This window comes from Haliaeetus leucocephalus, unplaced genomic scaffold, assembly GCF_000737465.1.
Source record: "Haliaeetus leucocephalus isolate CR32 unplaced genomic scaffold, Haliaeetus_leucocephalus-4.0 Scaffold101, whole genome shotgun sequence".
In the NCBI taxonomy this organism is placed as follows: Eukaryota; Metazoa; Chordata; class Aves; order Accipitriformes; family Accipitridae; genus Haliaeetus; species Haliaeetus leucocephalus.
This window is the reverse complement of record NW_010972537.1, coordinates 1413091-1440620: the sequence shown is the minus strand read 5'-3', so window position 1 is coordinate 1440620 and position 27530 is coordinate 1413091. Positions and strand designations below refer to the sequence as shown.

General features: G+C 40.1%; 1 protein-coding gene across 1 annotated transcript in view; it reads left to right on the top strand.

Moving 5' to 3' along the window:
* LARGE (like-glycosyltransferase) overlaps positions 1-27530 on the top strand; it is a 206257-nt gene that overhangs the window by 58939 nt on the left and 119788 nt on the right. The window contains exons 3-4 of the mRNA XM_010585370.1: positions 2591-2673; positions 13731-13854. Coding sequence (XP_010583672.1) covers positions 2591-2673; positions 13731-13854 — 207 coding nt within the window. The remainder of the gene's footprint in view (positions 1-2590; positions 2674-13730; positions 13855-27530) is intronic.

The window sequence follows — 27530 nt, the reverse complement described above, 5'->3', positions numbered from 1 at the left end:
CTGCTGACCAATTTCATAATCTGGGAGCTGATGCTTACAGTAGTATACTCAGGAGGATGCAAGTTCTTTGAAGTGCATTCTTCTTCCAGCCACTATTGCCTTGTCTTGGCCAGGATTTGCTGCTCTCTATCCAAACACATATTTGGAACAAGCACGGAAAAAAACGGAAATAAAACTTTTTTTGTTAGGATGCAAACATCTGCAGGCCATTCAGGTTGATGACCTCATGTTGACTTATGAGTTTTCCCATTGACTTTGTTTAACAGTTAAACAATGAGGGAGAGGAAAGTGAATCAAGAAAAGGAGGGGAACAGACTGAGTCTTGCAGCATGCTGCAGGCAAAAACTTCAGAAAAAAAGGCCTATGTTTCTATTCTCTTTGAGGATTATCGCTCTTTGCTATAGCTGATTGCCGGCAGGAATAGAAGTGATATGTAGTATCAAACACCGCAGAGAGGCTGAGCAGAAAGTATATATGGATGCCTGTGTCTCAGCTGGAGGAGGACATTCAGAAGAGCAGCAAGTGCTGTCTTCTCACTGCGTCCTGGCTGAAACAGCACGCAAGACAACAGCACCTGCTAGAAGACAGCGAGGAAAGCATGCTTTAATTTCAAAACAGACTGATTTAGGAAGAGGAGAACAGATGTGGGCGAGTCCTTGACAGAATAAACTCTGATTTTGAGGGGAGTTGCAAGGTGGAGAGAGAGGCTGTGAGGAGAGCTTTTCTGGCAAGTAGAGGTAGTATAAAGTGATGTTGACAGGGATATGACAGTGCTATTCTGTCAAAACCCATAAAATGTTTGTGTCTGGTCCAGTGTCTTCAGGCGAGGTGTTTAAAGCAAGCATGAAACTATTCTCAGTTAATTTGATTTTAATTGGCATTGAAGAGAAGAATCTTAGGCCTTCCAAAAGCCTGAAAAAGACCAGGTGGCAACCAGAGAGGAGGCAGTGCATGCAGTGTCGGGAATCTGTGCACCCACAGGAACCCCTGCCCATAAATACGGTACAAACCACTGCTGCAATAAAAGTCGTTAATAAGCAGCCTCCATTCTCCCCTATTGTTATCACAAGAGAGAAACACAGTCAATTTTTGCAAAGTGCTGAACATGCTCAACTCCCATTGACTTTAACATAAATTTAAAGTGCTGGATACCTCACAGAGCTGTTGCCAGAATGTACTGCAATATCTTTTCTTTCTCACACCTCTCTGGACGGACAGTTGCCTTATTAATTCAAGTCCTCTTAAAACCTCAGATCTTCAATGTGCCTCAGCTTGTGAGGCACACGAGGGCTGGAGGCAGCTGTGATCTTCACGTGGGGGCTGCGCAATGGCACAGCCACTTGGCAATTATATGATTCAAATTGTGCCCTGTACGAGGCGATGTTAATGGATGGGGCTATGGACTCTTTAGACGTGCCCAACGCATGCCACCTCTTGTGTAAATCTGCTTCTGTTACAAGCCAGACTTTGGGAATTTATGACTATGTGAGGAGGCAGAATTCCTCATTTGTTCTCTGCGTAGTGGGCTTTCTGTGGGAAATGAGAGCAGTGTGTGTGAGAAACCAGCTAACCAAGCTTCAAATGGAAGCCAAATGAGGCTTCCCTGCAGTTTCACAGCTGTGTCCCCAGTCGCAGCTTTGTGCTGTCAGCATGGTGAACTCTGCTTCATTTCTGTGACCACTAAGAAACAGAAAAATACAGAAGCTGGAGACAAAACTTCCTAAGATTAATTTTCTTTTGTCCCCAGGGAATAGCAATGGCTAATTTTAAAACCAGAGAAGAGTAACTTAACAGCGTTTTTCAAATTATTACTTACTACCTTAATAATAATGACTAGTAGCGCCTTTTCAATTTTCCCTTTCCTCTTGAAGAGATGAGTAAACCTCTGCCTCATATTAAAAGGGAGGCAAGAAGGTGCAGAATAAGTGATAATTTACCAAGGTGCTGGGGTGGGGAGAATGTGTGTGGGGGGGGTTGTATTTAACTTCACATTAACACTGCCCAGTACAGCCCGTACTGGTAGTCACAGACAGGGAAGCGACCACCTGCTTTCAGAGCTCATGTCCTATCTTGTCGGTGGGATGCACCCAGCCCCTGGCAAACCAATATTCCCACTCATGCTCATCCATCAGAACTTGCTTTCCCTCTCCTTAGTAGCTGTCCTTAAGATGGAAATAATGCAAAATTTCTAAAAGCATATCTGCTTCTAATTATCAGACATAATTTTAAACTTCAGAAGGTTAAAGTGTCTGCATGTTTGCATACTCGGAATTCTGTGCTGCTGAACGGGTGTGTGTGTGTACACACGCACACACATATGCTTTTAGCTAATAAGTGCAATTTTGTTCAGACATCTGATGTAATTTAGAGATAGTAATGACTTTGGAATGATAATGGTGTTATAACTCAATTAAGATGTTTTTAACAAACTGCCTCAAGTGGGCTGCAAACAGCTGCAAAACGCCCCCTCAAACCTTTAACAATCGCCGCACTAAATAATAGCACTGTCATGTATGTGCTGTCCTTAATGAATGACAGAACACCAGAGCAGGCTTTAATTTTTGTTCTTTTTGTTCCTTTTCTCCCACAGACCATCCACGTTGCCATTGTTTGTGCAGGGTACAATGCCAGTCGGGATGTTGTCACACTTGTCAAGTCTGTCTTATTTCACAGGTAAAGGTAGCTTTCTTTTCTTTTATATTGTATATCTGATTATGGCTAAATAAGCTCTTTTTACATTTACTCTCTTACTTCAAAAGAAAGTCAGATTCCCTTCCCTGGTTGCTTTTTCTTTGGAAGGAAGGAAGCATGAAATTTATGATGACCACAAATATATTAACCCGTGTAAAGATTTCTACAGTGAATTAGAGGGATCAGAGATCCACCTGCTGCCCCTGTTGTGGGAATAGGGACAGTACCTATCAGCACTGTAAAGCATCTGCACACTCCTGAATGTTGTAAAATAATAACAAGAGTAATAACAGCATTGTATTCATTTCGCCTATTTCTGGTATCAGTTTATGGCACAGGTGTAGATGGTGATTTGAAAGCTGTACACATACACACTGGTTACTTGACTATCCCAGCTTCCCATTTAGACATTTATTTTTCAAAGTAAATGTGTTACTATAGTCAGTATTATTTCATTAAAGTCAGATTATTTATTCTGGCTTTAGAAGGGCTACTTGCATCCCCTCAGAAGGCTTTGCAACCTGCTTTTAACACACGGAGTGCAGTTAGATCCCAAAATCCAGAGGCATAAATGTACGATGAAGAAAAAATAACCAATTCCCTTAAACAGCAGCTCCAGAAAAAGAGAAATGGTATTAAACTGTGTGTTGGCATATGTGTATATCCCTTGTCCAGTTTAGTAATGTCTCTCATAGATGTTTTCCAACAGTGTTGCAGAAAGTGGATTAAAACAGAGGTGATCAGACTGTTTGACTCAAACAGGACAAATAGACTAATAAAACATGCATAGAGTATAAGGAGTTTACTAAGGAGGTAGTTTCAATACGCTGCTTTATATGGAATGGTAATATTATACCAGGGAGGATGACTCTTGTTCATGTCATGTGCTAGTATCTTCTTATAGCTCACTGGAGTAGGGCATTCCAGTCCCGCACCTTGCTCCTTATGTTTGCCTTCAGTCCTCTGCTGGAATTGTCTTAGTAATCACTCCCTTACAATGGCTTTAGTACACCGTTTTATCTTTTACCCATTTTTTGTAAAAGAATGTAAATGCTTGCCTTGTGCAATGTGGAAAAAGACTCAGTAAATATAGTTTAAGAGGTTGGCTAGAGTGCAGGTGGAGAGGGGAAATTCTCCAAAATATGAGAGCAGCTTTCACTATCAACACGTAGCCTTTGCAAGTCTTTCCAGAAGTAGCGTGTTCGTGTTAGATGAGGGCTAGGAGCAGAAAAACAATGCTAAAATAAACATAACAAAAGCAAAACAACAGTAAAAACCTATATCATTCTCTGTGCATAATTTTTCTGAATGTTAAAATCCTGTTAAATTTTAAAACTATATCTATTTCCGATTAGACTTCTGAATTATTCAGTGTAAAATGGCTTTATATTGCAAGGATGTGGGGCGTTTTGTCTATTTTGATTGTTGTTTCTAAGGGATTTCTTGCAAATACACATTTTTATGGTGACATGAGTTATCCTAGTGGTTAGCTTCTCAATGTTTTTCTCCCCTAGCACTTGCATCCATTTTGAGAACACTGTCATATTCTGTAGGTTTCCAAATGTTCTGTAAATAATAAGAATCTCACAGCTCAAAGGTTTAAACAATCTCTTTCTGTGTTACTTAAACGAAATGTCCGGTTTACATAAGCCACTCATCTGAGCAATTAGCAAACTTATAAACAATTCTGCCATATAATGGCAGAATTATATAATTTGGAAATATAATAAATTAAAAATATGAAGCCAAAACAAAGGGAAGTAATACTGGTATTTCTAAGTCTGGTGGATTCTGCCCTTGTCAAGAACATATTTGCTGTTTGGCTAGCAGTACTGCTCATCTCAAAGGATTTGTCTAGCTCAGCAGAGGTGATCAAGATAAAGTCCAGTATAGCTAATGAACTTTTAGTACAGTTAGTTACATTCAAGATAACCTATCTTGCTTGTTTGCTCAAAACATACTTAAAGACAAAGCTAAGTTGGTTCCTGCCTAGAACTAGCTTTTCTTCCTAGGCACTAAATTGTTCACTAGAAAGGGAAGACGTTCTCAAAGAAGAGACAGAGCTTCTTACAGACATTTCTTCCATATCTTCTAGAAAATACAGGCTTCTTAAGCATCTGTTGATTCTATGGCTACATGTGCAGAGGGTCGCGCCTCAGAAATGCTCCTTTCTTGCAACTTTAACTTGCGAGTGGCAGTGGTGAAGAAGGCTGGAGAATAAACAACAAACAAACAACAAACTCAGCTGAAAATTGCTTTAGACCCAATATTCCTTGCACTGGTTGCCATGTGCAAACAATGTTATCCTGGAGACTAGTACACACTTCAAAAATTATGATGATTGGAAAGATGGCTTCTTTTGGTTGCTAGGGTCTATTTAATTGTAGGAAAGAAGGATGGAGACGGGTCATGATACTGCATTAGGAGGGAATGAGTTAGGAGAGTTGGAGGTGATTGGTTCAGATAGTGGATGCTTCCTGACATCAGTAGCAATTTCACCATCTGACTTGAGGGTCACTAGTGAAAACAGACATGGAGATGTCTCCTAACACCTCAGTGTGCACCAGGGAATGCGTCCTAGCTGGCATTGTCCAATAAGCCAAGCAAAACAGACATTTGAAAGGACTGCGTGTTTCCAGTGGAAAAGAAGTTTGCTCATTCTATCCAAATCTCTAAAGTTAGGCTACTGGTCCTTCATTTGTAGGGTCACCACATTCCACCTCAAATATAGCTTTGCAAGAACAGAACGAACCTACCTCCAAACATATTGTCCAAGAGATCTTTTTTTTTCCTTTTCTGAAGTTTCTGATGATCAATGTTCAACCAAACCTGATAGAGCAGGTGCAGAATGTGCCTGGAACAAGAGTGTGAGTGTATTGTATAATTGAAAGAGCTTGTGCAGAAATCTCAACTGTTGCCAGGCACAGTGTGGGTGCTGCTTGGGCAGATGTACCATTACACCTCAATCCTGCCCTGCAACACCCTGAATACAATCTACTGGTTAAACAACTGGCCCCTCAAGGCAACCACACTTAATATCTTCGCCTGTTCCTGCTGCATATTGCTTGGTGTTTGTTGTAAGAGCACTGATTTCAGTGAATCTGTCTGGAATTCACAGAGATGTCATGTGTTTTTATTAGCATTTGCATCTAGTTTAGTAATTAAAGTGTGTTTTAGCTGTGCATTTTGATACAAAAAGAGATACCTAAATTCCCTACTTCTGTAGGGAATCCCTACTTCTCGAACAGGAAAATTCTGAGGAAAGGAGGCCATGTCAGTCTAATCATGTTCCCTCCATGCATTAACATATTTGTTATACCCCCAACTTTGAGCTAGTGTGCTAGATAAAGAGACACAAAACAGCAGGGGTGCTGGGTCATTAAGAATAAAAACTATAGGAGTTTCTATAGATGGAGTGTGCTGTCTCTTCTCTCTTGGATGAATATACAGTAAATCCTACATATTGAACATTTCAGCTCTCCCCAGCTCTAAAAAAGCAAGTTTCTGATTCTAGTCATACCATATATATCGTGAGACTTACGCAAGCTACTTGTTCAAACCATTTGAGAAACTATATCTGTCTTCAGGTTCCAGAGAGTGGGAAGAGGAGAGGAAAGGGATGGTGGTGTTGATTCCTTATAAGAACAGCATAGTTCAGAAATGCGTTTCATTCCCAATGGAAAAGGAGCTTGATTCCAGTTTTGTCTTTAAAAAACGTATGCTCAAGCCACAAAATCCCAGCAGCTTTTAACACCCAGTTTAACATAACTGTCAGTCTGTTCTCAGGAGGAGACTCAGCAGAGCTGGAATAGTGCAGGGTTTGCAGAGTCTGATAAATATGCATTAGCAGTGCTGCACAGAGGGAGGCTTGTAGAATGAGTACTTAGACCTAGTCTGCAACTTTCCTGCTTTCCTCTCTTGGGCATCTAGTTCCTAATTATGACAGATTTTATAAATCTGTTGCAGGGGTAAAAAAATACTCGCTCTGAGCCAGTTTAACACAGCCAAGCTCCTATCAGTGTGCCCTGAGTGCAACTTAACTTTAGTTTTTCCAAAGCAGAAGACTAAATGCTAAAAATTAAAGATACTGGGTCAAATGGGCAAAGCAAAATGCAAATGCTGTTTTTTTGGAAACAGTGCATACAGTAGTATGCAAAAAGTATTTGCATTTCTTTTTCAAAACTGAAGCAGTGTCGTGTGGCTAATAATTGTTCTCGAAACTTTTGCAAGTACTGGTCCAAGTTACATTGGTCATTTTTAATGTTTTACTCCATTTCTGAAAATTGTAAAACTTAGAGTGCCACAGAAATAGCCCATGAGTTATAGTTCCATATTGCAAAGATCATTTCTGTCTCTACTTAGGTAAGTCATAACTTGAGTAAGAACTAAAATTATTTTTAATGTACTCTTAACCTTTCCAAAGACATGCTAAACACCATGTTTCATTTGGGATCGAAGAAAGGCCAGCATTACACAGTTGTAACATGTTGCTGGCAGTTAGGTCAACCTGAGAATCTATGAAAAATTAACTTCTCTTTTGTGCAAGCTAATACTGGCTTTCCTCCCCCATGTTAGTCCCTCTTCTTTGGAGAAGTCGTGCTTACTTCTTTAGCTGTAGGCTCCATCTATCCTACAGCAATAGTGGCATAGCAATGGTGATGGGGTTTCATGGTGTAAACAAAACCAGTCAACTAGACAAATGCTTTCTAATATGAAGTAGCCTCTTTGCTTTAAGAAGGTTGCTTGTAACCTTGAAGTTAAGCATGTGTCTAAGCATTTTTAAGATTAAGATATTAAACTGTTATAGATTGCTGTATGAATGAGAAGCTTTTTTTCTTAGAACAAGTAGAATAAGGCAAACCGAATGAAAATCTAAATTAAATAAAAAAGGATGACATGTAATTTCCAAGTAAGAGTCACAAGTCAACACTGGCTGGTTATTAAAGCTTATGTAATCTAGTGGCTGTATTCCATGGAGACCACTTTGCCTTAATGGAGTTAATTCGAGAATTTAAAACCTCTGTCATTGTTTCCAACTTTTCTAACATGTGAGTCTATTTTGTGGGAGATTGTTTTGGCAAAAACTATAAAGTATGAACTGGTTTCTCTGATCCATATAGATGCATCAATAATACACACTTCTTTTTGTATTTTCTAGCAGTCCTAACAATGGAGGCATAATGGAGAAAGCAATGTTTAAAAAAAAATCTAGCCATGAAATCTCTTATTATTTCCCAAATTGCTTATATAAGTTAACACAAAACAAGATCTGTGAATGAGGCAGCTAGTGCATCTTTAAGATCTCTGCAATACTTTGGGGAGCATTTTAATCTATCCTGGATGTGAAGGGGTATGAAAAATCTGTAATGATTTTCACATTAAAATTCTCCCCGTGTGAGAGGGATTGTCATATGGGCATTAGGAAAAAAAAAATTTCCAAGCTGCCTTTTATTATTTCTGTTTGAAGTTCTTGTAACCATTTGTTACAGATATAAAAGGTATTACCTTGTTGTGCTTCCCTTAATAAAGTATAGGTTTTGGAAATAAACCCCCTGGGCTACTGACCTTTTTATATTCTTAGAAAATAAAATTCCTCTGTTGCAAAGAGAGAACTGTGCAACCAAGCAGCTGCTTTTTGAATTGCTAACAATTGAGCTATGGAATAATAGAGAAGGGAAGAGTGAGTCTTGGTTCACTACTCCCTTTTTCAATTGTAGATTCTTGTATTTAACTCTGTGGCAGTGGCTATTAGAAAAGAATGGGCCACAAATGCTTGAGCAAGCAGATCAAAACTCTGATGAAGAATAAGAAGTTTTGAAATGTAAAAATGAGACATCATGATTAAAAAAATATAGAAATGGGAACCTCGGAATAGGCTCCTAAATTCATAGCTTGATTTTTTAAATTACTGACTTCTTTTCATTTTACTAAACTTTATAGGGCCTCAGCAATTCTGAAAACGAGAGCATTCATTTAAGCTCCTATATTTAGGCCTAAGAGCCTATATTTAAGCATCCATGCTTGAAAATCTTGGCCAGAATCCCTCTTCATTCACTTTTGAGGAAAGCAATTTAGGAAAATAAATGTGGGCTCTTTACATATGGTTTACTTTGTCAGATAGTGTTCTGATCTCAAGATAAGTGGAAATAATTTAATATATGAAGATTTGCAGTTTTCTAAATAGAACGGTTAAAACCTTGAGTTTCCACTTGATGGGAAATACCCATATTTTGAAATGACATCCTTCCGCATTAAAACATTAGCGTGTCAGCATTTTCCATGTAACAGAAACTGTGAAAAGTTGTAGTTTGTAAAAATTCAGAAGTTTAGAGTCTTTAAGGTAAACAAGATTAAGTGATTTCTGGACCTTGGGAGAAATTCTCTGGTTGTTTCAATCCCTGCTTCTATAGTGAGGAATCTGGAAGACCTGAGGCTCAGAGTTCAAGGGCTGTCTGTTCTGAAACCTGGGACACTAGAAACCTTGACTTCCAAACATATGAATTCACAGGAATACCAGGAATTTTCCAAACCCTGTTGATTTTGTGAGATAAGTTTGTCAAAATTGTCATATATTGACCTGTATTATGCCATAGTTGCATATACTGTCACCATTTACACTATACTGTGCTTTCTAGCAGTACAAGATATAACCAGTCTCTACCATGTGTGGTTCTTTCAATTCCTTGATGTGCCCAGTGGAAAATGAGTTATATGGGATAACATATACATTAAAAATAAACACAACACACAGCTGTGCTTTGAGTTGGTTAGAGAAGTTGAAGTCAAAGGAAGTCCACGTCATATTTGGAAAGAGAGAAGAGGAGGTTTGTGTTGGTCGTCACTTTCTCTGAGACTTGATTCCAGGTTCCCTTCAACCCAAGAAAGACGTCCTGCACTGAAGTCCTGAGGCTCAGGGAATCGGAAAGAACCTGCTGGGTCATCTCATTAACTCCCCTGCTATTGCACGAAAACACAGCATTGAAATCTTTTTCATAACTTGATCTACCTTCACAACAGAAAGAAGTCAGTTTTTTCTTTAACTGAAACATCATATTTTTCCAGTTCCATGCCATTCGACTTCCACTAGCAAACTTCAATGTCTTCAGCTGCTGATTAAACTTCTTCAAAGGCCATGCCACCCTTCCTTGTTACCCAAGCAAGGGACTCTCAAGCCTCGCTCTGGAAGACTTGGGTATCTCCCCCTGCCTTTCCCAAACTTTTTAAACTGTAGCTGCTAAATGCCTGTGAAGGATAGCTCTCCACATGGCTATCCCTTCACTTATAATAGGAGGAACACAGTTTGATTTCAGTTTTATAAGCCTCGTATCCCAAAATGTCTCTCTCCTGGAAAAAGACCAGTCTGAAGAACAGAATAGCTTTCACTGACACCAAATGGTAAAGCAAAACATCTGAGTCTAATGAAATGTAGCTTTCAGTGGAATCCTTCACAATATCCTGATTGTCACCCCTAATTCTTAGAGCCAGTGATTCAGTCATGTTGGCAAATAATGATGACATCCCTTTCTCATATCTTTGGAGAAAGTTTTCTCATCCTACAAAAATCTCTTCTGTATTTTTTTCAATGGATGCTGGTTGATCTTTAAGCTTCTGAACTTGTTTCATAAACACGTTGAAGCAATCCGTATCTTTTAGGCTTTGCATATTGCAGACACCAGAAGAGGTAAAAGATGTCATCTGTGTGTATGCTAGTACTGTTACCATCAGAAGGTCTTCCATGTTTGAGTCTGTGCTCTGTTGGCTTCTAGCACCATGCTAAACCTCACTTTTCACGTAACTAAAATCTCATCTGGAGTAAAATTTTTTGTGGCTGATGCACATTTAGTTGTAGATGTCAGCGGGTCACTATTCTGTTTTGGGGATGTATTTTTGTAAGTGATAATCTTCTGCTTTGCCTCTGACACATACTTTCCTTCCAGCTGAATCTTTACCATGAGGCTAACAACTCGAAAGAGATTTCTGTGTAGGAGTACAACTACTCCTTTTTTCTTTTTCCCAGTAGGAGCTGAACTAAAGAAAATGTCACCCACTTGTTCCCATTTAAGTTTCATACACTCTGGGTCATTCAGATAAGTATAAACTGCTACTGAACATCTGAGTGTCTTTGTATCAGATTTTTTCTTTTCAACTAGTGTGGTTCATCTTCAAATATTTTATATCAATTCCATTTAACTAAATGATGGTTTGAAAGAAGATGTAGCTTTCTTGTTTTTAACTGATTTTTTACTTTTCTTATTCTACTTCGCAAAATATAGATCAATGACCCTGAAAAAAAGAAAAAGAATTACCAAAGAACACCAGCTGGGAAATAGTCCTACTAGATACCAGACTCAGCCCCTGCTAAGCAGAGGGACCTGTGTAGAATGTGTGTGTTGACATTCAACACCTATTTGCCTTGAGATACTGCTTTGCCTGTACCCAAAGCCACTGGCGTTGTACTTCGTTTCTCTTGGCCTTTTCTCTGCTAATGAAATGTATTTCCTGATCACTGCTATTTCCCGATTTTTTCTTGGCAAGGTGCCCGGTTACTGCGGAATCTGCTTGAGCCAGGATGTCCTCTTCTCTCCTGCTGGGCTGGTGAAACAGATATAATTGCTGTGATCCCTTTAGCTTGGTAATGGGATGCTCAGCAGCTGGCAGCCTATGCCTTTCCCTCTCCCCTCTTCATTCCCAGGCAAGCTGGAGATGGAAAGACCTTTGTCTTTTGGGAAAGCATGTTGTGGCTTAGCGTTTTGGATATTGTAAAATGCAGATCAGCTGTGGGTTTATTCCACCATCATGATTATCTCATATATAAGGCTTCTAACCAGCCCTTTTCTGCTCTTCCTGTAAGCATGGGATTTGATCCACAGTGCCCTTGAAGCCAATACAACAGCTTCACTGACATCCCCGGGTATTGGACTGGATCTTAGGTGCAGTTTTTCTAACTGCAAAATCCAGCCATACATTGCTTCTCACAACAATCTCCTGTTTCTGCTGAGAGTGTGTTGTGATACTATGAACCATTATATGTATTCTTTTGTTTTCTTGTGGACTTTGTTCAGGGAGAAACAGTATTACTCATCAAAGTAAGAAGAGTAGCATTAAAGAGAAAGGCACATATTATTCATTAATGTAGGAAAGGGAGAAAGAAATAACCTTTGTCTTTTGGGTTAAGCCCAGAAGTCTAATGGAAGTACATAGTACTAACATAGATTTCCTCACTTCTTGTTCACACAGCAGAATGTAGTAGCATCAGTCATCTTCCACTTTAACCAGCATCTGAAACTAAATGCTCCTCTTTCTAGATGAAAAATACCAGTTAACAAGTACGCTCATTTACCTTTATAAATTTCACAGAAATGGGACTCCACTATTCCACCCTAGGGATCTGTGCTGGTTTTGGCTGGGATAGAGTTAAATTTCTTCACAGTAGCTAGTATGGGGCTGTGGTTTGGATTTGTGCTGGAAACAGTGTTGATAACAGAGGGATGTTTTCCTTCCTGCTGAGCAGTGCTTACACAGAGCCAAGGGCTTTTCTAGTTCTCCCCCCACCCCACCAGCGAGCAGGCTGGGGGGGCACAAGGAGTCGGGAGGGGACACAGCCGGGACAGCTGACCCCAACTGACCCAAGGGAGATTTGATGCCATATGACATCGTGCTCAGTATATAAAGCTGGGGGAAGAAGAAGTAAGGGGGGGATGTTTGGAGTGATGGCATTTGTCCTCCCAAGTAATGGTTATGCGTGATGGAGCCCTCCTTTCCTGGAGATGGCTGAACACCTGCCTGCCCGTGGGAAGTAGTAAAGGAATTCCTTGGTTTGCTTTGCTTGCATGTGTGGCTTTTGCTTTAGCTATTAAACTGTCTTTATCTCAGCCCACGAGTTTTCTCACTTTTACCCTTCTGATACTCTCCCCATCCCACTGTGAGGGAGGTGAGTGAGCAGCTGCGTGGTGCTTGGTTGCTGGCTGGGGTTAAACCACAACAGGATCGAAGAAAAGTTGAGCCAATGCTACAGTTTAAATGAACCATCTGTCTTCTTAGTGGCTTTTGTAAACTCTGTCCTTCCCTGCTGACAGGGAAAGTTCCTAAGCTAGGGATAATTATGGAAGACTACAAATTGCGACTAACTTCCACTAGCAGGTTTTCATACTCCTACCACAGAAGTTGAGCAAAGATCAGACTTTGTTGCTTACTGTCCCTCAAAGTGGGAAGCAAGGTTAAAGGAGTTAAATTTGTAATCTCCAAGTTTACATTACTATAGAAAAATGCATACACTTTGTCAAATCTTGCCACTTCTGTTGATACTGGCTTCACTCATCTTGTTTTGAAGCTTTTCACTTAGCCCAAGTCCTGTAACTACAGAGATGAACCCAAATCTGGTGGTTTGAAGTAAAATATTTTCTTTCTTCCTGCATTTCTTCAACCCTCCCTCCCTCTTAGGAACAAGGTTGTGGGGAGATTGATAATCTCCGTTCTATTCACTATGCCAGTAGCTAGAAGGCACTCACCCGAAACATCTAATTTTGGGTTCCCATAGGACAGCTGTTGATACCCCAAGTTTGCTTTGTAGAAAAGATGTGTGTAAACTCAATGGTCCTGGAATTTCACCTCATTCAAATCATTATTTTTTAACCTTCCCTTCACCCCTACTTCTCCTCAGACAACTGTTCTTGCCACAAAGATAAATTAGCAGGGTGACCTAGAAACTGAAAGCAATCACTTTCACAGCTCAAGTCCCCAAAGGGGAATTAACTTGGCCTTCTTTTAAGGAGCCGGTAGAAGGGACCAGATCCTTGGCTGTTATAAATCATGTTCCGCTGAAGTCAAAGGAGCTGTATTTACTTACAACCACCCAGAAACTGATCCGGTATTTCTATTATTTTCATGTTTTTTCAAATTGTGTCTCAACATTTTGGCCACAGAGCAGGACTCCACTGGACATGCTGTACACTTTACCTTGAGGCCTTAGACAAAGATAAAGCTTTGTAAGGGAATTAGAAACCTTTGAACTAATGCATTTCTCTCCCTTCTCATATCAGGCGAAACCCACTCCACTTCCACCTCATCGCAGATGCAATTGCCAAACAGATCCTGGCAACTCTGTTCCAGACATGGATGGTCCCTGCTGTGCGCATAGACTTCTATGATGCAGATGAGCTTAAGGTAAAGAAAGACAAACAAATGTTACTCATACACTTCTGGTTTCATGTCATCTCTTTTTTGTTCATCTCTCTGGATTGGTGCCTTGAGGGAGAACTGCTGGCTAAAATATTCTCCCTGGCTAAAACTAATTCTAACCTACATGATTGTAACGCCAGTACACTTAACTAGAAGATACTAAATGGCTAAAATCAGTGCAATTTCTCTGCTAATGGAGTATGGTTTTTAGCAGCTTAGAATTTTACCTACTATCAAGAGGATTCTGGCTGCTTAGGTTGAATTGCATCTGATCACATTATGTTTTGCTAAGGATACTTCTTTCTAGTAGCAGTGGTGGAATCTTAAGTATCTCATTCAATAAGCCCAAGTCTGTTACTGGAAGCACTCAACTTCCCGGCATGCCTTAAGCGTGGGTGTGTAACACTGTAAGTACACACACTGCGACGAGGTATCAGTATTAGATCTTGAAATAGCTACCTTTTTTTATCTGGATGCCCTTTCAAAAGGAATGAATATGAAGAAAGGAGAGTTCCAAGGGGGAAAAAAAATCACATACTCAAAGCATAAAGTAATTATCTTTTCATAGTTAGAAAGTTTAAATTAGATCAGGGAGGCACAGCATTGAGTTTGAGCTGCACGTTTTTTAGCTGTGGAGTTAGAATGAAGCATTCAGATTTTAGCATTTGGAGTTGATGGCAATAGTTTGTATGACTTATCAGACTGTTCTGAACAGCACCCTGAAACAAGTAAAAAACAAAATTTAGCAAATTGCTGTGCTAATTAAGGGGTAAATTCAAAGCACACCATGTTGTAGAATCTTAAGTACAAAAAGTTGTAGAAATAGATGGAAAAGGGAAAAAATGATCCTTGAGAAAGATATTTTTTCTAGCTGTTTTTATTGTTTTATTGGTCCATTTACATGAAGCCATAAGCTGATATTAACCTAATTAGCTAGAGATCTCCCTTCTGTTCTTTATCGCTTCATAGCAAGGAGGAGGTTTGTTGTAAATCTTGTACATGTCTATATTACATGTGCTTTTCTGCAAATTGTAGGGTTTTACAGTGCTTAATTAGCCTCTCAGCTGGGCAAGACAGACCTCTTAGTGTTTTCCTTCTGGTCATTTGGGTGTGATCCAATCTAGTTAAGTAAATAATAAGCAAGAGAGCTTACTTCACTGATCCCCAACTTGCTGATTTATAGGCCAAACAATGTGCAGATATGAGGCTACAGAGCAAAGTCTTGTTTTGTCCCTCCTTCCTCAGTCAGCTTTAATTTTTATATGGCTGGTGACCTAAAGCAGCACTGGACTGTCTTGCATGTACCCCATAGGCTTTAGGTTGGGGACCACTTTCTTACTGGATGAAGGTATTGATACATAAATACATCTTTCCAGGTCTGCCAGTCTTGCTCAGAGCTCATCATACTGCGTGCCAAGCAATTTCCCTGATTTCAGTAGCCAAAAAACCCAGTATATAGTACTCATCATAGGTGAATATGACAGACACTGCCAAAGGACAGCAAAGAGTTGTAAATATAAATGGAGTTTTAAAAAGCCAGGTATGATGCTGGCTCATATCCAGATCATTCTGCAAGTTTTAGCAAAGAAGACAGAGGAGCTGTTTACAGACAGCTGTAGGAGCTCATCTCATTTGTTTCCTACATAGCCTCTAGAGAGGATTTAATGATTGTTTGGGGTTCATGTACTTCACCTGTACTCTTGGGGGCTATATTATGCTGTCCAGTGTTAGGAAAACATAGAGGTGATGCTGGAATGTTTACTAGAAAGTCTACTTTTATCCAAAGTGATCTATGAATCCAGCGTTACAGTACATACTATGTTTCAGTTTTAATGACCCTCCATAGTTCTTTTTTAAACCTGTAATCAATACCAATTGCTGACATTTAAAAGGGTTTAGACTGAACAATAGCTTGAGAATTTTATGCTTAGCTTTCATTCACCAATGCTTCATTGTTTTGGAACACATTTTAGCTGCTACAGAAAACATTTCATTTCAAGTTTGTTTTTTTCCCTTTGGATATGTATGAGCTTCCAGCCTCTTACTTCTAATGCAGCAGGAGCTGGCAAGTTAACTTAAGCCCTTAAGTCCTGGGAAAAGCCCTGCTTCTGCTCCTGTTCCTGCTCAAACAGTGGAAGGGAGCCCATAATGTTAGATCTTCCATAAATAGTATGGATGCTTTTTTGTTTTCAAGTAGCTATTTAGAATTCAGGCAACAGTTTCCACTAGAGTATTAATTTTTTAAAAGGCAGAATTTGGAGACTAAAGTATTTGGCAATGTTTCTTAACATATCCTGCAGGTCTTAAAATACTTGCTGTTTAGCTTAGAGTTAGAGCAACCGGTGTCTTGAAGGAAGGTGTAGAAAATAAGGCTCTGCAGTAGGTGGTGTTTTCTCTCAGGTTTTAGAGGAGAACTGTATGCTTCTTTGCCAGAAAGGGAAGACAAGGCACCACTGATTATCCCAGAATTTCTAGGGCCAGCAAACCAACATACCTACTTTGTCTGCTGCTGTGAATTAACCGTGCCAGATGTTCCTTTTAAAATTTAGAGAAGACTTATTTTTCCTTTTGCAAGGTTGATACATCTGTTCATGTTCATCCTGCACCACAAAGAACCCACACTCATTCTCTCCCTACAGGCAGGTGCTGCCAAACTAACACCAGCCTGCTTGGAAGAGGGATGGAGCACAGGAAAGGATGGGCAGGGAGAGGTTTATCTTTGCTTGAGGCACATGATAGGGGATGGGGCAGAAGAGGAGGAGACTTGGCTGTGGAGCTGAGCCAAGGTAACTGTTTTTACAGGAGAAGGGTCAGACACAGTTGAGATGGGAGCTTGCTGGATGTATTTCTTTTAAACAGCTAGTTTGATGATTTTAACAGCCAGTTCTATTAAGACACTTGTAACCTCCTCCAACATAACTTGGCCTGTCTCCTCATTGCCTTGCCAATAACCACAAGGGAGATCTGTGCTTAAAAGTTCTCCCTCAACTTAGAAGCTGTTCAGATTGTGAACTGTACTGCAAGTGCAACTCTCTCCCATTAACTAAACTTGCTACATGCAGTTACTAATCAGCAATAAGCATCCTTGAAGTGTGGGCAGCTGATAATGGTGCCAGTAATTGACCTGTTACATAGCTGCAGGCTTCATTCTTGTTCTACTCGCTATGGCCCACACATAACTCTTCCAAATTTATGTGGTCACATATGGCTGTGCCTACAAACTGGAAAGTTACTTGCAATGTAGTTTCACTTTATATGATCACATTAGTCGTGTTATTCAGCTTCGGTCCTAATGCAGTAGAGGTAGCTATTACAGCAGTGCATCCCACAAAATAACTGGAAACTGAAAATCGCTTTCTTTGAACATTAAATAAAAGAAAAAAACATACCTGTGAAACATTGATCTAAAAGACCCATTATAGCGGTGGCTTGCAAATATCAGGCTGCAGGATATTGTGGTTTTTTCAGTTCAGTCTTACATGAAGAAACTCCGGAGCTAACTATTGAAGATGTGCAACATGAGCACTTAGCTTCTACACTTCATTATTCAACCCGGAATCTCATGTCAGTTCACTCACAAGGAAGTATAGGAATTAAACCCATTGTGATCTGCATTGGCCCAGAGCAGAAGGAGCAGCTGATAAAGCAGTACTGTATGTGTGATATGTGGAATACAGATGAGATGAGTTTGTTTTCCCAGATGTTGCCTGACAGACTGCTGACAACATCAGGTGAACTGAGGGAAGCAGAAGGTAGAATGAGCAGTTGCCGGCTCTGCTGTGTGTAAATCTTGATGGCCCAGATAAATGTAGTCTCTTCACCACTGGTAAAGCAGAAAAGCCATGTCCTTTAAACAGTTTAGCCCACTAACATGCTGCAATTGATCAGTGAACTTGAATGTAGGGATGATGAATATGTTTTTGCAGTAGCTGAGCATTTGACCTGAAAGTGAAATGTGAAAAGCTCCATACTTTGCTGCATATATGGACAATATTCCAGCTTTTACTGTTCCCAGAAACAGTAGACCACAAATGTCACTACCAGTGCTGTCATAGGTGATTTCATATCAGAAATGTTGATGTAGTCTGCACGCTCAGTCAAAATCAGTGGTGTGATCCAGAGAGCAAAACTAAGCTGGGATAATGCGTGGCATAAGTATCACCTAACGTTAGGCATTTACTTAAGCATGAGATGAGTCACTCCTTAGCCACTCCCATCTGAACTGTGAAGGCAGTTCACTAGGTCAGACGTTGACATCATTTGGTCAGATAGATGGGCAAGGGCTATGAGATTTAAGCAGAAAAATGAAGTTTAATTCTTTAATTATAGTTGTAGTATAGCTGGGTCTCAGGGCTGTGCCTGTGTGCACTCCCACTTAAGTTACTAATTCCCAAAGTGGTCCGGGAACTCCCAGGCTAGTTGTCTGCGTCGATGAGATGAAGGGCTGGTTTGAGACAGCAGACCAAGTTGAAACTAGGTGGCTGACTGAACTGCTGGCCATCTGCACAAGAGGTATTTGACAGATTGTTACAGGAGCTGTCCCAGTGGGAATTTCAGACAGTTCTTGAGATATCCCAGGCAGTCCCTGCTGTGCCTAGACCAATTTGTATGCTTAAATGTGTTGATTAACATCCTGGGTGGAGAATCTGGTTGTCCCAGAGATTCCCAGACAGTTCCTGCTGTAAAGTTAATCAATCATGCAAGGGTAAGACAATCAATAGAAACAGTGCCTACATGTGTAGAAATGATCATGTAGGACAGTCTTTTGTACATACTTAAGATAGTTAGGAAATGTTTTGTATGTGGGTTAAGGTAATCTATAGTGATGGATTATGCATGTCTTGCAGTGTTCATGTAGGACCACAGGCCAGCTGGATTATAAAAATTGGACAGAACTGTGTTTCGGGGAGTCTCACCCAATCCAACTAAGATGCCCCTGCAAGGAGCCTTAGCATGGAGACTCCCTTCACCATCCAGACAGCAACCGAGTGTCCCGTTTGATAAATTGTATTGTCCATGCAAGTTACCCTAAGCCAATATCCCAATAATGTTAGCTCATTTAAAGTATGCTCTGTTTGTAAGTGTCTGTGCAACGAATGACACCAAAAGCAAATCAAATGCCACGAAATTTTTTGCTACCAGTGGAAGCTTTTCCAATGAGTGATAGCATTGGTCAGGCTGTATGTATCGTACATTGCCATATACCAATTTTGGAACCATGTTCAAACAAATACTTCCAACAGAACTGCAGATACCACCTGCTGAAGATGGGAGAGAGGGACCTGCTTGTCAATTGGGAAGATGATAGATGATATTTGATGAACAGATTATTAGCCTAGTGTTAGTCACATCAACTGCAAAGCGTAACAATGATAGCAATGTTGATAGAGCCTTGAACAACAAAACTGGCCAGCGTTCTCGACATTCCATCTTCCTGGTCAAGCAGTTCCGCTGGATGTTGCAGAAGCAGCCATCCATAACAATTTGTTTTCACAGGACTAGTGACTGGCTACTATCATGGATTATAATGGTTAGACTATATTTGCATTAGACTGCATGCAGATTATACAACGTTCAAGGGCAGTGCATGATTATCTGTTTAGTTCACTGTATGCCTCAGAGGCAAACATGCAAAGTTATAATGCAGACGTACATTATTTTCCTTCCTTTTTTCCCACTTCATATGCAAGATCTAATTGCTATTAATGCAATACAGGATGTGAAACACAGCATCTGTTTATGTTTACATTCATTTACGCAGTGTTAGATTTTCAATTAAAGTGTTTCTACAGCACTCTGGGTTTGGTCAAATACTGTCACATGTTATGGTGGGCTTGCAGTGCTCCTGCATTTCACCAGCCTTTTGTCTTTTTGTAAAATGGCCTACTGCACATCAGTGAAATAATAGGCAAAGACTGCTCTTTCTTCCTGCCCTTTCCCTTTCTCTGTTAAAGAATGATTTTTTTAAAAGAAAAATGCAAATTTAAGAATTTGAAAACCAAAGTCTATAATCAAAACATTGTACAGATTTTCATAACTTGCAGAGCTTAGCTTTTGACATGAATTTCCACATTATAATTGAGATTTTGTATATTTGCTAATGAACATATTGAACACTAGAGATGCAAAGTCTCAGGTGATAAAATATGCTTGTGATTGTGACACAATGCTACCATGCTAAGAACAGGGTCTTTTATCCATGGTTTTCAGTACAGATGACTGGACATTAACAGACCAGGTTTTGTAAGCCAAGATATTTTCCTTCAGACTGCTTGGGAGGAAATGAGTATCCACCAAGAAACAGATAGCAATTCAAACTCCCCAGCACAGTGGAACCTTTGTGAAGTGGTCAGAATCTATCCGTGCAGCCTAAGTAGCCTAAGCAGTACTTCCTCTGCCCTCCCGGTCCCTCTTCTGCACAAAAAAAGCCGTGCAACATTACAAATTATTATTAGATGTGTTTTCTGTTATTATTCAGGCCTAGAATATGAAAAAAGTAATTTTACGTAAAATCGCACTGAGTCTTAAATTTCTGCCTATTCAAAACAGGCAGTGATGAAAGAAGTGCTGTGGAAATCGGTGAGGCTGGTCAGAAATTGGTCATGAGAATGGAACTCGTGGTGCTGTTGCTGATCTGCTTAGTGACATCTAGCTTTCATGAGCAGCCTCACCTCTGACGTTGTCTGTGGAAGGAGGCAAGATACCGAAGGTGGACTAGCTTTTTGCAGATTTTTGTGTAATTTCTCCTTGGATTTACAAATGTTGACAGTTAATTTAAGATTTGGAACTGTAAGAATTTGGTATACTGGGGTGAAGCCCAGCGTGATGCAGGAAGGTGCAGTATTTCAAGGGCATCTTTCAAGGGTCCCAGTCTGCCTACTGTGTTATATTGTGCAGTGCTTCTACTGCACAACTGGCTGTTCCAAAGGAAAGGCTCATGCCTGGCTTTATAAACCCCTTACACTTTCCTACTGTTGCTGGTGTTTTGGAAACATTGGCGTTCTTTGTTAATTTTATAACTTACCTCTAACTGTTGTGGACTTCTCTGTAGCTCCACCTTTTTCTTGATTCTAAGGAAAAGCAGTACAGTCAGTATGTGCTACCTCCAATGAAAAGCCAGGGTAGTTGCTCTTTGTAACATATGCAAAGTGAGGAATAAGGAGCCAACTCTCCTCCTCTGACATCACCCACATTTTTATCATAGTAGCTGACTGTGACATTTCAATAGCAATGATTCCTGTTTGGCATTCAACTTCTTCAACGTCACTCTTATTGCAGCAACATGTGCTGCACCTCCAGGGAAGGCTTTTTTAGCAGAGAATGAGAAAAAGATGAATAAAAGATTTTCCAAAAATTATTCAGTTTGTCAAAAATTATCCAGTGTGCCCTGGAAAAAAAGAAGTTAAAAACACACAGTACCTTGAACTGACTGCTGCAACTATTGTTTGTGCTATGTATCCCCATTACAGCAACTACTTTCTCAGAACTTCTATCATCCATCCATGAGAAATGAAAGCATTTTGCTGTCCTAACCTTGGACATATGGAAATTATTTAACACTTTGATCTGCATAAGGGGTATAGGTTGTATATCCCCTGTACTTGCTGGGGAGAGTTAATGGTCATCCTGTGTTCCAGCACAATTTCTTTTCTTGGCAGTAACAGATAAAAATCTGGGAAGACACATAATGACTCTGGTCTTACATCTTAATGGCTTTTCACTTGCTCACAAGGACATCTCCCTGTCGTAGGGCATTTGATTACTGATAGAAGAACAGCAGTGACCTGTTCAAGGCATTCCTATTCAGGATTGGTATTGATGTGAGCATCTTATAAAAATGTTCAGTGATCCTCGCGTTTAGATTTACAAAGAACTGAAGTATATATATTTCCATGTCTGATTGATAAGCTGAAAAAAGATAGCAGGCTGGAAGGACTCCAAGAATATCCTTGTTCACCACCAGGGAGCTGGAATTGTTAGAATTCATCATTTGTAAAGTACTTGGCATTAGCTTGTTTCTGAGAAACAACTGGAATTCGGGGAAGTGTTGCATGACAGTTCAGATATGAGCTCCTTCGCACCAAGTGGTCCAGCAGGCAGTGTAGGCAGAAAGTATTCTGAAGGACTTGGCTGAAATGGTCATTCTTGTGGTAAAAAATGATGTTCATCTTAGCTGGGCACACCTCTTTGTGTGACACTTTTTCACAGCAGTGGAAATTACAAGCCATGCTGTGCATCTGACATAGCATGAGCACACAGTGAAGCGAAGTCACTCTTCTCATAGGTCTTCTGAAACCATCTCAGCCTGGGTAAGGGCATTCAGGCTGATGGGGAGTTTGAGTACCTGCTTTTTTATCTGATGGTTCTTAGGGTGAAACTACAAGATTACATGGAATTAGGGTGACACCGGTAGCCTTAGCCCTCACACCAAAAGTTTCAAGTCCAAGACATACATGCCTGCTACATGGACACTTCCTTTAAACACCACTCATGCAAATTCGCTCTTATCTGAAGTATTTGACTAATATTTAACCAGAACCTAAGCAAGAAGCTACACTGGTGTGATGAACATCACGTTCAATATTTCTTGCTTTGGAGGAGCCCAGCTTTCCCAATAATGTCTTTATTTTCTTCAGATTGTTTCTCTATTTAGAGCTGCATTGTTTGAGAGACATCTCTTTCTAGTAACAAAGAAAACTAATACTTTTTTTCCCCCTTTTGCATTCAGTGCTTCTTATACTAGGTTATTGTTAGTATCGCTTGTTCATAATCGTAATACACTTTATCCTTTATTATCCTTTTTATCCCAGATGTGTTCCTGGAGCTTTTTAGTCCCCAGGAGTTTTGATCTAGTATAATACTTACCATTGGAGAAAAGAATGCTGCTTCATCTAATTTTTGTTCTCTTGAAACAATAATTGCGATACAAGAAGTTCCCACTCACCTGGCCTCCAACCCCGCGGGATGGAGGGTGATTTGTTTTCCTGCAAATTCTTTACTTTTGCTGAAAATAAGAGAATTAATAATTCTTTATGGGATATGGCATTTATTCCACCAGCTGGATGTGTGTTCCACCCACTAATGGCCTCTTTCTTGCTGCAGCATTTTCAGCTGTTGAAGTTTCACCACTCTTGCTCTGAAGGTAGAAACAGTAAAAGTTTAGGTCTGGAGAGAGGAGGTTTTACTGGTGAGATGCCAGATAGTAGCTAGTGATTTTGTCCTGAATATAAGAATGAATCCTTCTTTCTTGTTTGTATTTGCTGTGTTTTGACTTCATACTAGGATGTTAGAGGTCTGGTGGAAGCTGCGTTCCCACATCCTTTCCACAAATCATCATCTTCTGCAACTCTGGCTGTTGCATTGAAGTACATTCTGTTTTGTATTGGATACAAACTGCATGAGATCTTTCAGTCTTAAAAGAGTGAGAAGTCCTTCCCTCACCATTTTTGGGTTTTGGTTGGGGATTTTTTTGCACATGATAACTAATGTTTTAGACTGCAGTAACCTGCCAGGCATCACTTGGTTAGTAATAGTCATTGTAACTGTTCTGCTACCTTCTTTCATCATCCTTAAAAAAAGGACTCTTGCACAAAATCCAGTAGGGAAAAAAAACCCACTTCAGGTACACTTTTGTCACTGAGCTGAGGCTATTGTCTATCCAACATAACGTGTTTATGCAGGAGATGGTGTTGCTTTTCATTCTGGACAGTGCGTCTCGATGACACCTGTTTAATATCCTGACTTTGTGCAAAATACAGATTGGATGCCTCTGGACTTTGACCCCAAGAGCTGCATGGAAGTTTGCCAGAACATATAATGGCTGCAGCTAATGTGCATGTATTTGCATAGTTACTAAAATTAAAAAGCTGGCAATGATAATATTTTCATGGATTTGTATCTTCCCTGATGGATTAGTATAAAGAGCTTGTTGATTGAGCTCAGTAGCAATTAAACCATGCAATTGATCTTTCTTATCTTTCCATACAGGTGAAGTGAGAAGGGCAGCCATGAGTTGCTTTTGACCACTGGCCAAATTCTAGGCAGATCTACCTGTCAGTCAGCTTTTAGCAGAAAGCTCTGGCTTCCTGCCATTTTATCTAGTCCAGCTTGTGTGTCTCTTTTCACTCATTCACTGACAGGAAGGTAAAAAAAAAAAAAAGCTTATCTTCTAGGGAAGACTTGCACTTTTGCCTCTGCTGGAGAGGTAGGACTGGGAGGCTGGTGTTTGGTTTATTCTCACTGACCTCTCCCAGGATGCTCTGACTCTCGTAGGTCCTCCACCCGTGACTGCTGCACTGAAAACAGCTGGAGTTGACGCCGAAGGCCCCAAAGGAACAAGAAACAGCACTAAATGAGTCTGCACAGACTTTTCTATTCTGCAGTCTCATCTTGCACAAACGAACAGAGAAAAACAAAAGAGGGCATTCAGCATTTTAGAGATAGCAAGAAACAGTGGAGAAAATTAAGAATGTCTCAAATGAGAGTAAAGAAAAGGACTCAGAGCCAAATGGAAACTGGCTGTTTGAGTTTGGTGGGGCTAAGCAAGGAGGGAGGAATGGAAACCTTGTGGAGGAAACCCAGCCAAAGACCTAAGGGGAGGGAGATAATCCTCAAAGATCCCAGGAGGTGAATTACTTTTTGGCCATTTCTTTTCTGAAGAAGCTGTATGGCTGAATGTCTTGTTACCTAAATGGTAGAGACAAAAAAATATCCATTTTACTTTAGTCTGCAGTTTCATCCATATAAAAGCATGTTGGTTCCAAACACGGAGCATGGCTTAACTCTTGGCACCCTCAATTAATTTTGTTATTAAGGAAGCTGTTTTGAAGAAGCATTCTTAAATGAGGTTTTTCCCACTTGTCTGCCCTTTGTGTATATGTGTGTATTGGTGAAAGACTCAGAAAGAAAGAAAAAAAAAAGAAAAACAAGCATCAGCATCAGTCAGACTGTGTTACAGACTTTGCTACAGAGATGAGAATTAATTTGCAGTTATTCTCCTTTGCTGTATGCTGATTTGGGAGGTTTTGTTTGTTCTGCCTTTTTAATACCTAATCTTCCTTTCCAGTTGTGGCTTGCTCCATGGTTTCTGCATTTGCTCTACATTATCCAGGACCCAGAGGTTCAGATAATCATCCATTTCTGTCTCAACCTTTTTGCTCACCGCTATTTGTATCCAGACTTGTTGCATGTATGTGTGGAAGATATCATCTGTTCATAAAGCGAGAGATGAGACAGAATTCTATTAAAGTCACCAGTGCTTCTGTGATGAGTAAGAACAACAGCAGCAAAGGCCAGCAGAAATAGAAAAATAATTTTAGCAAAAATATATAAATTCCCATCTCCTTACAGTTGTTTCTCAGTGTGAATTATTATTATTTCTTTAAATACTCAGGCACCAGAATCTAGAAAAGTTACCCAGCTTTGCTGGATTCCTGGTTTCCTTGACAACCATTCATATAAATAGTAAGGACCTGTTGGGGGGGGAGGGGGTGGAATATCAGTATAATCGAAACCTGTGAATCACCTAGGAAAAAATGAAATTCAAGGTTGAAGTTACAAGTTATCCAGCAAACATTAACAGAAGAGTCTGTTTTCATTTAAATAAGGCTCTTCTGTTAATGTTTGCTGGATACCTGGCAAGGATGGAGCAAAGGCAGTGGTTTTCTGAAAGTGAGATGCAAGGAGGTTCCTTTTGGCATTCCTCCTGAGGAAACTATTACAGGTGACAGTCACCTTCTTCCTCCCAGGCTCTTTGGTCACTTGAAATTGGTCTCTCTCTCACTTTTGATTCTTTTTTTTATTATTATCCGTAAAAAAGAAATACAGTGTGCTAAAGACGGGCATGAATGTTACCCATATTTAAAAGCTAACTTGCTATTGCCCTCCTTCTCAATGATTCAGTTAAGCCAATCTCAACAGCAAGATATTGATACTGCTTTCCTGGAAGCAAGAGAGTGAGAAAGGGGTCAGCCAGATGTCCCTGCAAAGAGTTTAGATGTTGTGAGGCATGGTCAGTGTGAAATGGGAAAAATTATCCTGAAACTAACCCTGATCTGTGCTAGTGCTGCTAGAATTGTGACTCAATTGTCATGAATGTGGGAAGAGGCATGGCAAAAATTCACAGTAGGATGAAGTTCTCCATGTGTGAAATTAAAAAACAGTGATGAGAAAAACTGTGCATCAAGAAAAGTTCCTGTCCTGTGCCAGCAATACGACACTGTTTGTTTTCCCCCTCTTTTTATGCTTTGTGTTGCAAAAAAACTTAGTAATATGATCGTCATTAAAATGGTGACAGTATTTTCCTCCAGTTTAGAAATGACATGAAAGCCAGCAGTTCTATTAGCTTTGTCTTAAATAAAGGTCACATGATTTTAAAAAAATAAACTATCTTGCTACTTCTAGTGTTCACAGAAGCAGCAAAGCACTAAAAAGTAATGAAAAAGCTGTGAAAACAAGTTATCAACTGTGTCTAGGAAGTTATTTATCTAATCTGAGGAAATAACAATTTTTATTGTTATCTGATTCACACATCAGAATTTCCAGGGCTGTTTCCCATGCCTGGGCCATTTGTAAGGGCTGCCTGAAGCCAGCAGCTACCAAAGAATTTGGCTGGTCTTCATTCACAGAGATCCCTCCAGCTGTAAATTCTTACACCATGTAGATTGCACTGCTTTTCAGATCAGTGTCAGATACAATTCAGAACAATTCAGCTACAATTTGTGCAGATCTACAACACTCTTTATGATTGTGCTGTGGCATGGTAGTTTTGTTTTATTTTACTTGGCTTGCTTTTTTTTTAAGATCCTGAAGTTAGTTTATCACCCAACTGATACAATCTTCAGGAAGATAGTGCCTATATTGAAGTTGGTGAGAGCAAGTAGATGCCGAATACTTTTGGAAATCCATCAAGTCATTCATTACAAAGCCTAATTCATGTTTCTTTTTATTTCAATCAGTATATTCTAGATGCCAGATATTTTTTATAGTAAAACCTGGCATGAAAGCTCTAGGGAGGCAGAATTACCTACAGACTGCCTTTTCAACTTCCCCCAGCCTTTTCTTTTTTCTGACTCCTTCTGTGTGCTGCTGGCTGTTTCCCCACCACATTGAATCCTCAGCCATTAGGTCCAGGTGGTGGTGGGATCTGGTTCTATTTGATCCCATTGATCAGCCCAGCTCTGAGATGGGTGCGTGCAAGTGGCACCTTCTGCCTCCAGGCTTGCTGTTACTCAGCCTGGTGCATCAACCCAGCCAGTCTGACCGTCAGGCTCTTGCGAGATACTGGCCTTAGTGGTGCTTTTGTGAAGTCAGCTGAGTAGAAAGGGTGTCTTTTATTTGGAGTGGGGATGGGGATATTATGTCATAGCTGAAGATTATTTTGATTGATTTTTTTCCAGGCATATCTAGGAAGATGCAGTGAATGTAGTGAGAAAATCAATACAGTATTGAAGGTTGCATTTTTCCAGTCCAAAGTGTTTGAGGACATGCTGCCAGGGAAAACACTTCATCAGCCAAACTTCCCTCATCTTACCACGCTGAACAGGAAGCACTTTTTGTAGCTCAGGGGGTGCTACGGTGCTATATGTTCTGTGGGACAGTGAGGAATTATTTTAAGAAAATGGAAAAAAATGTTATTTAACAGACACGAGGGTCTGACAGGA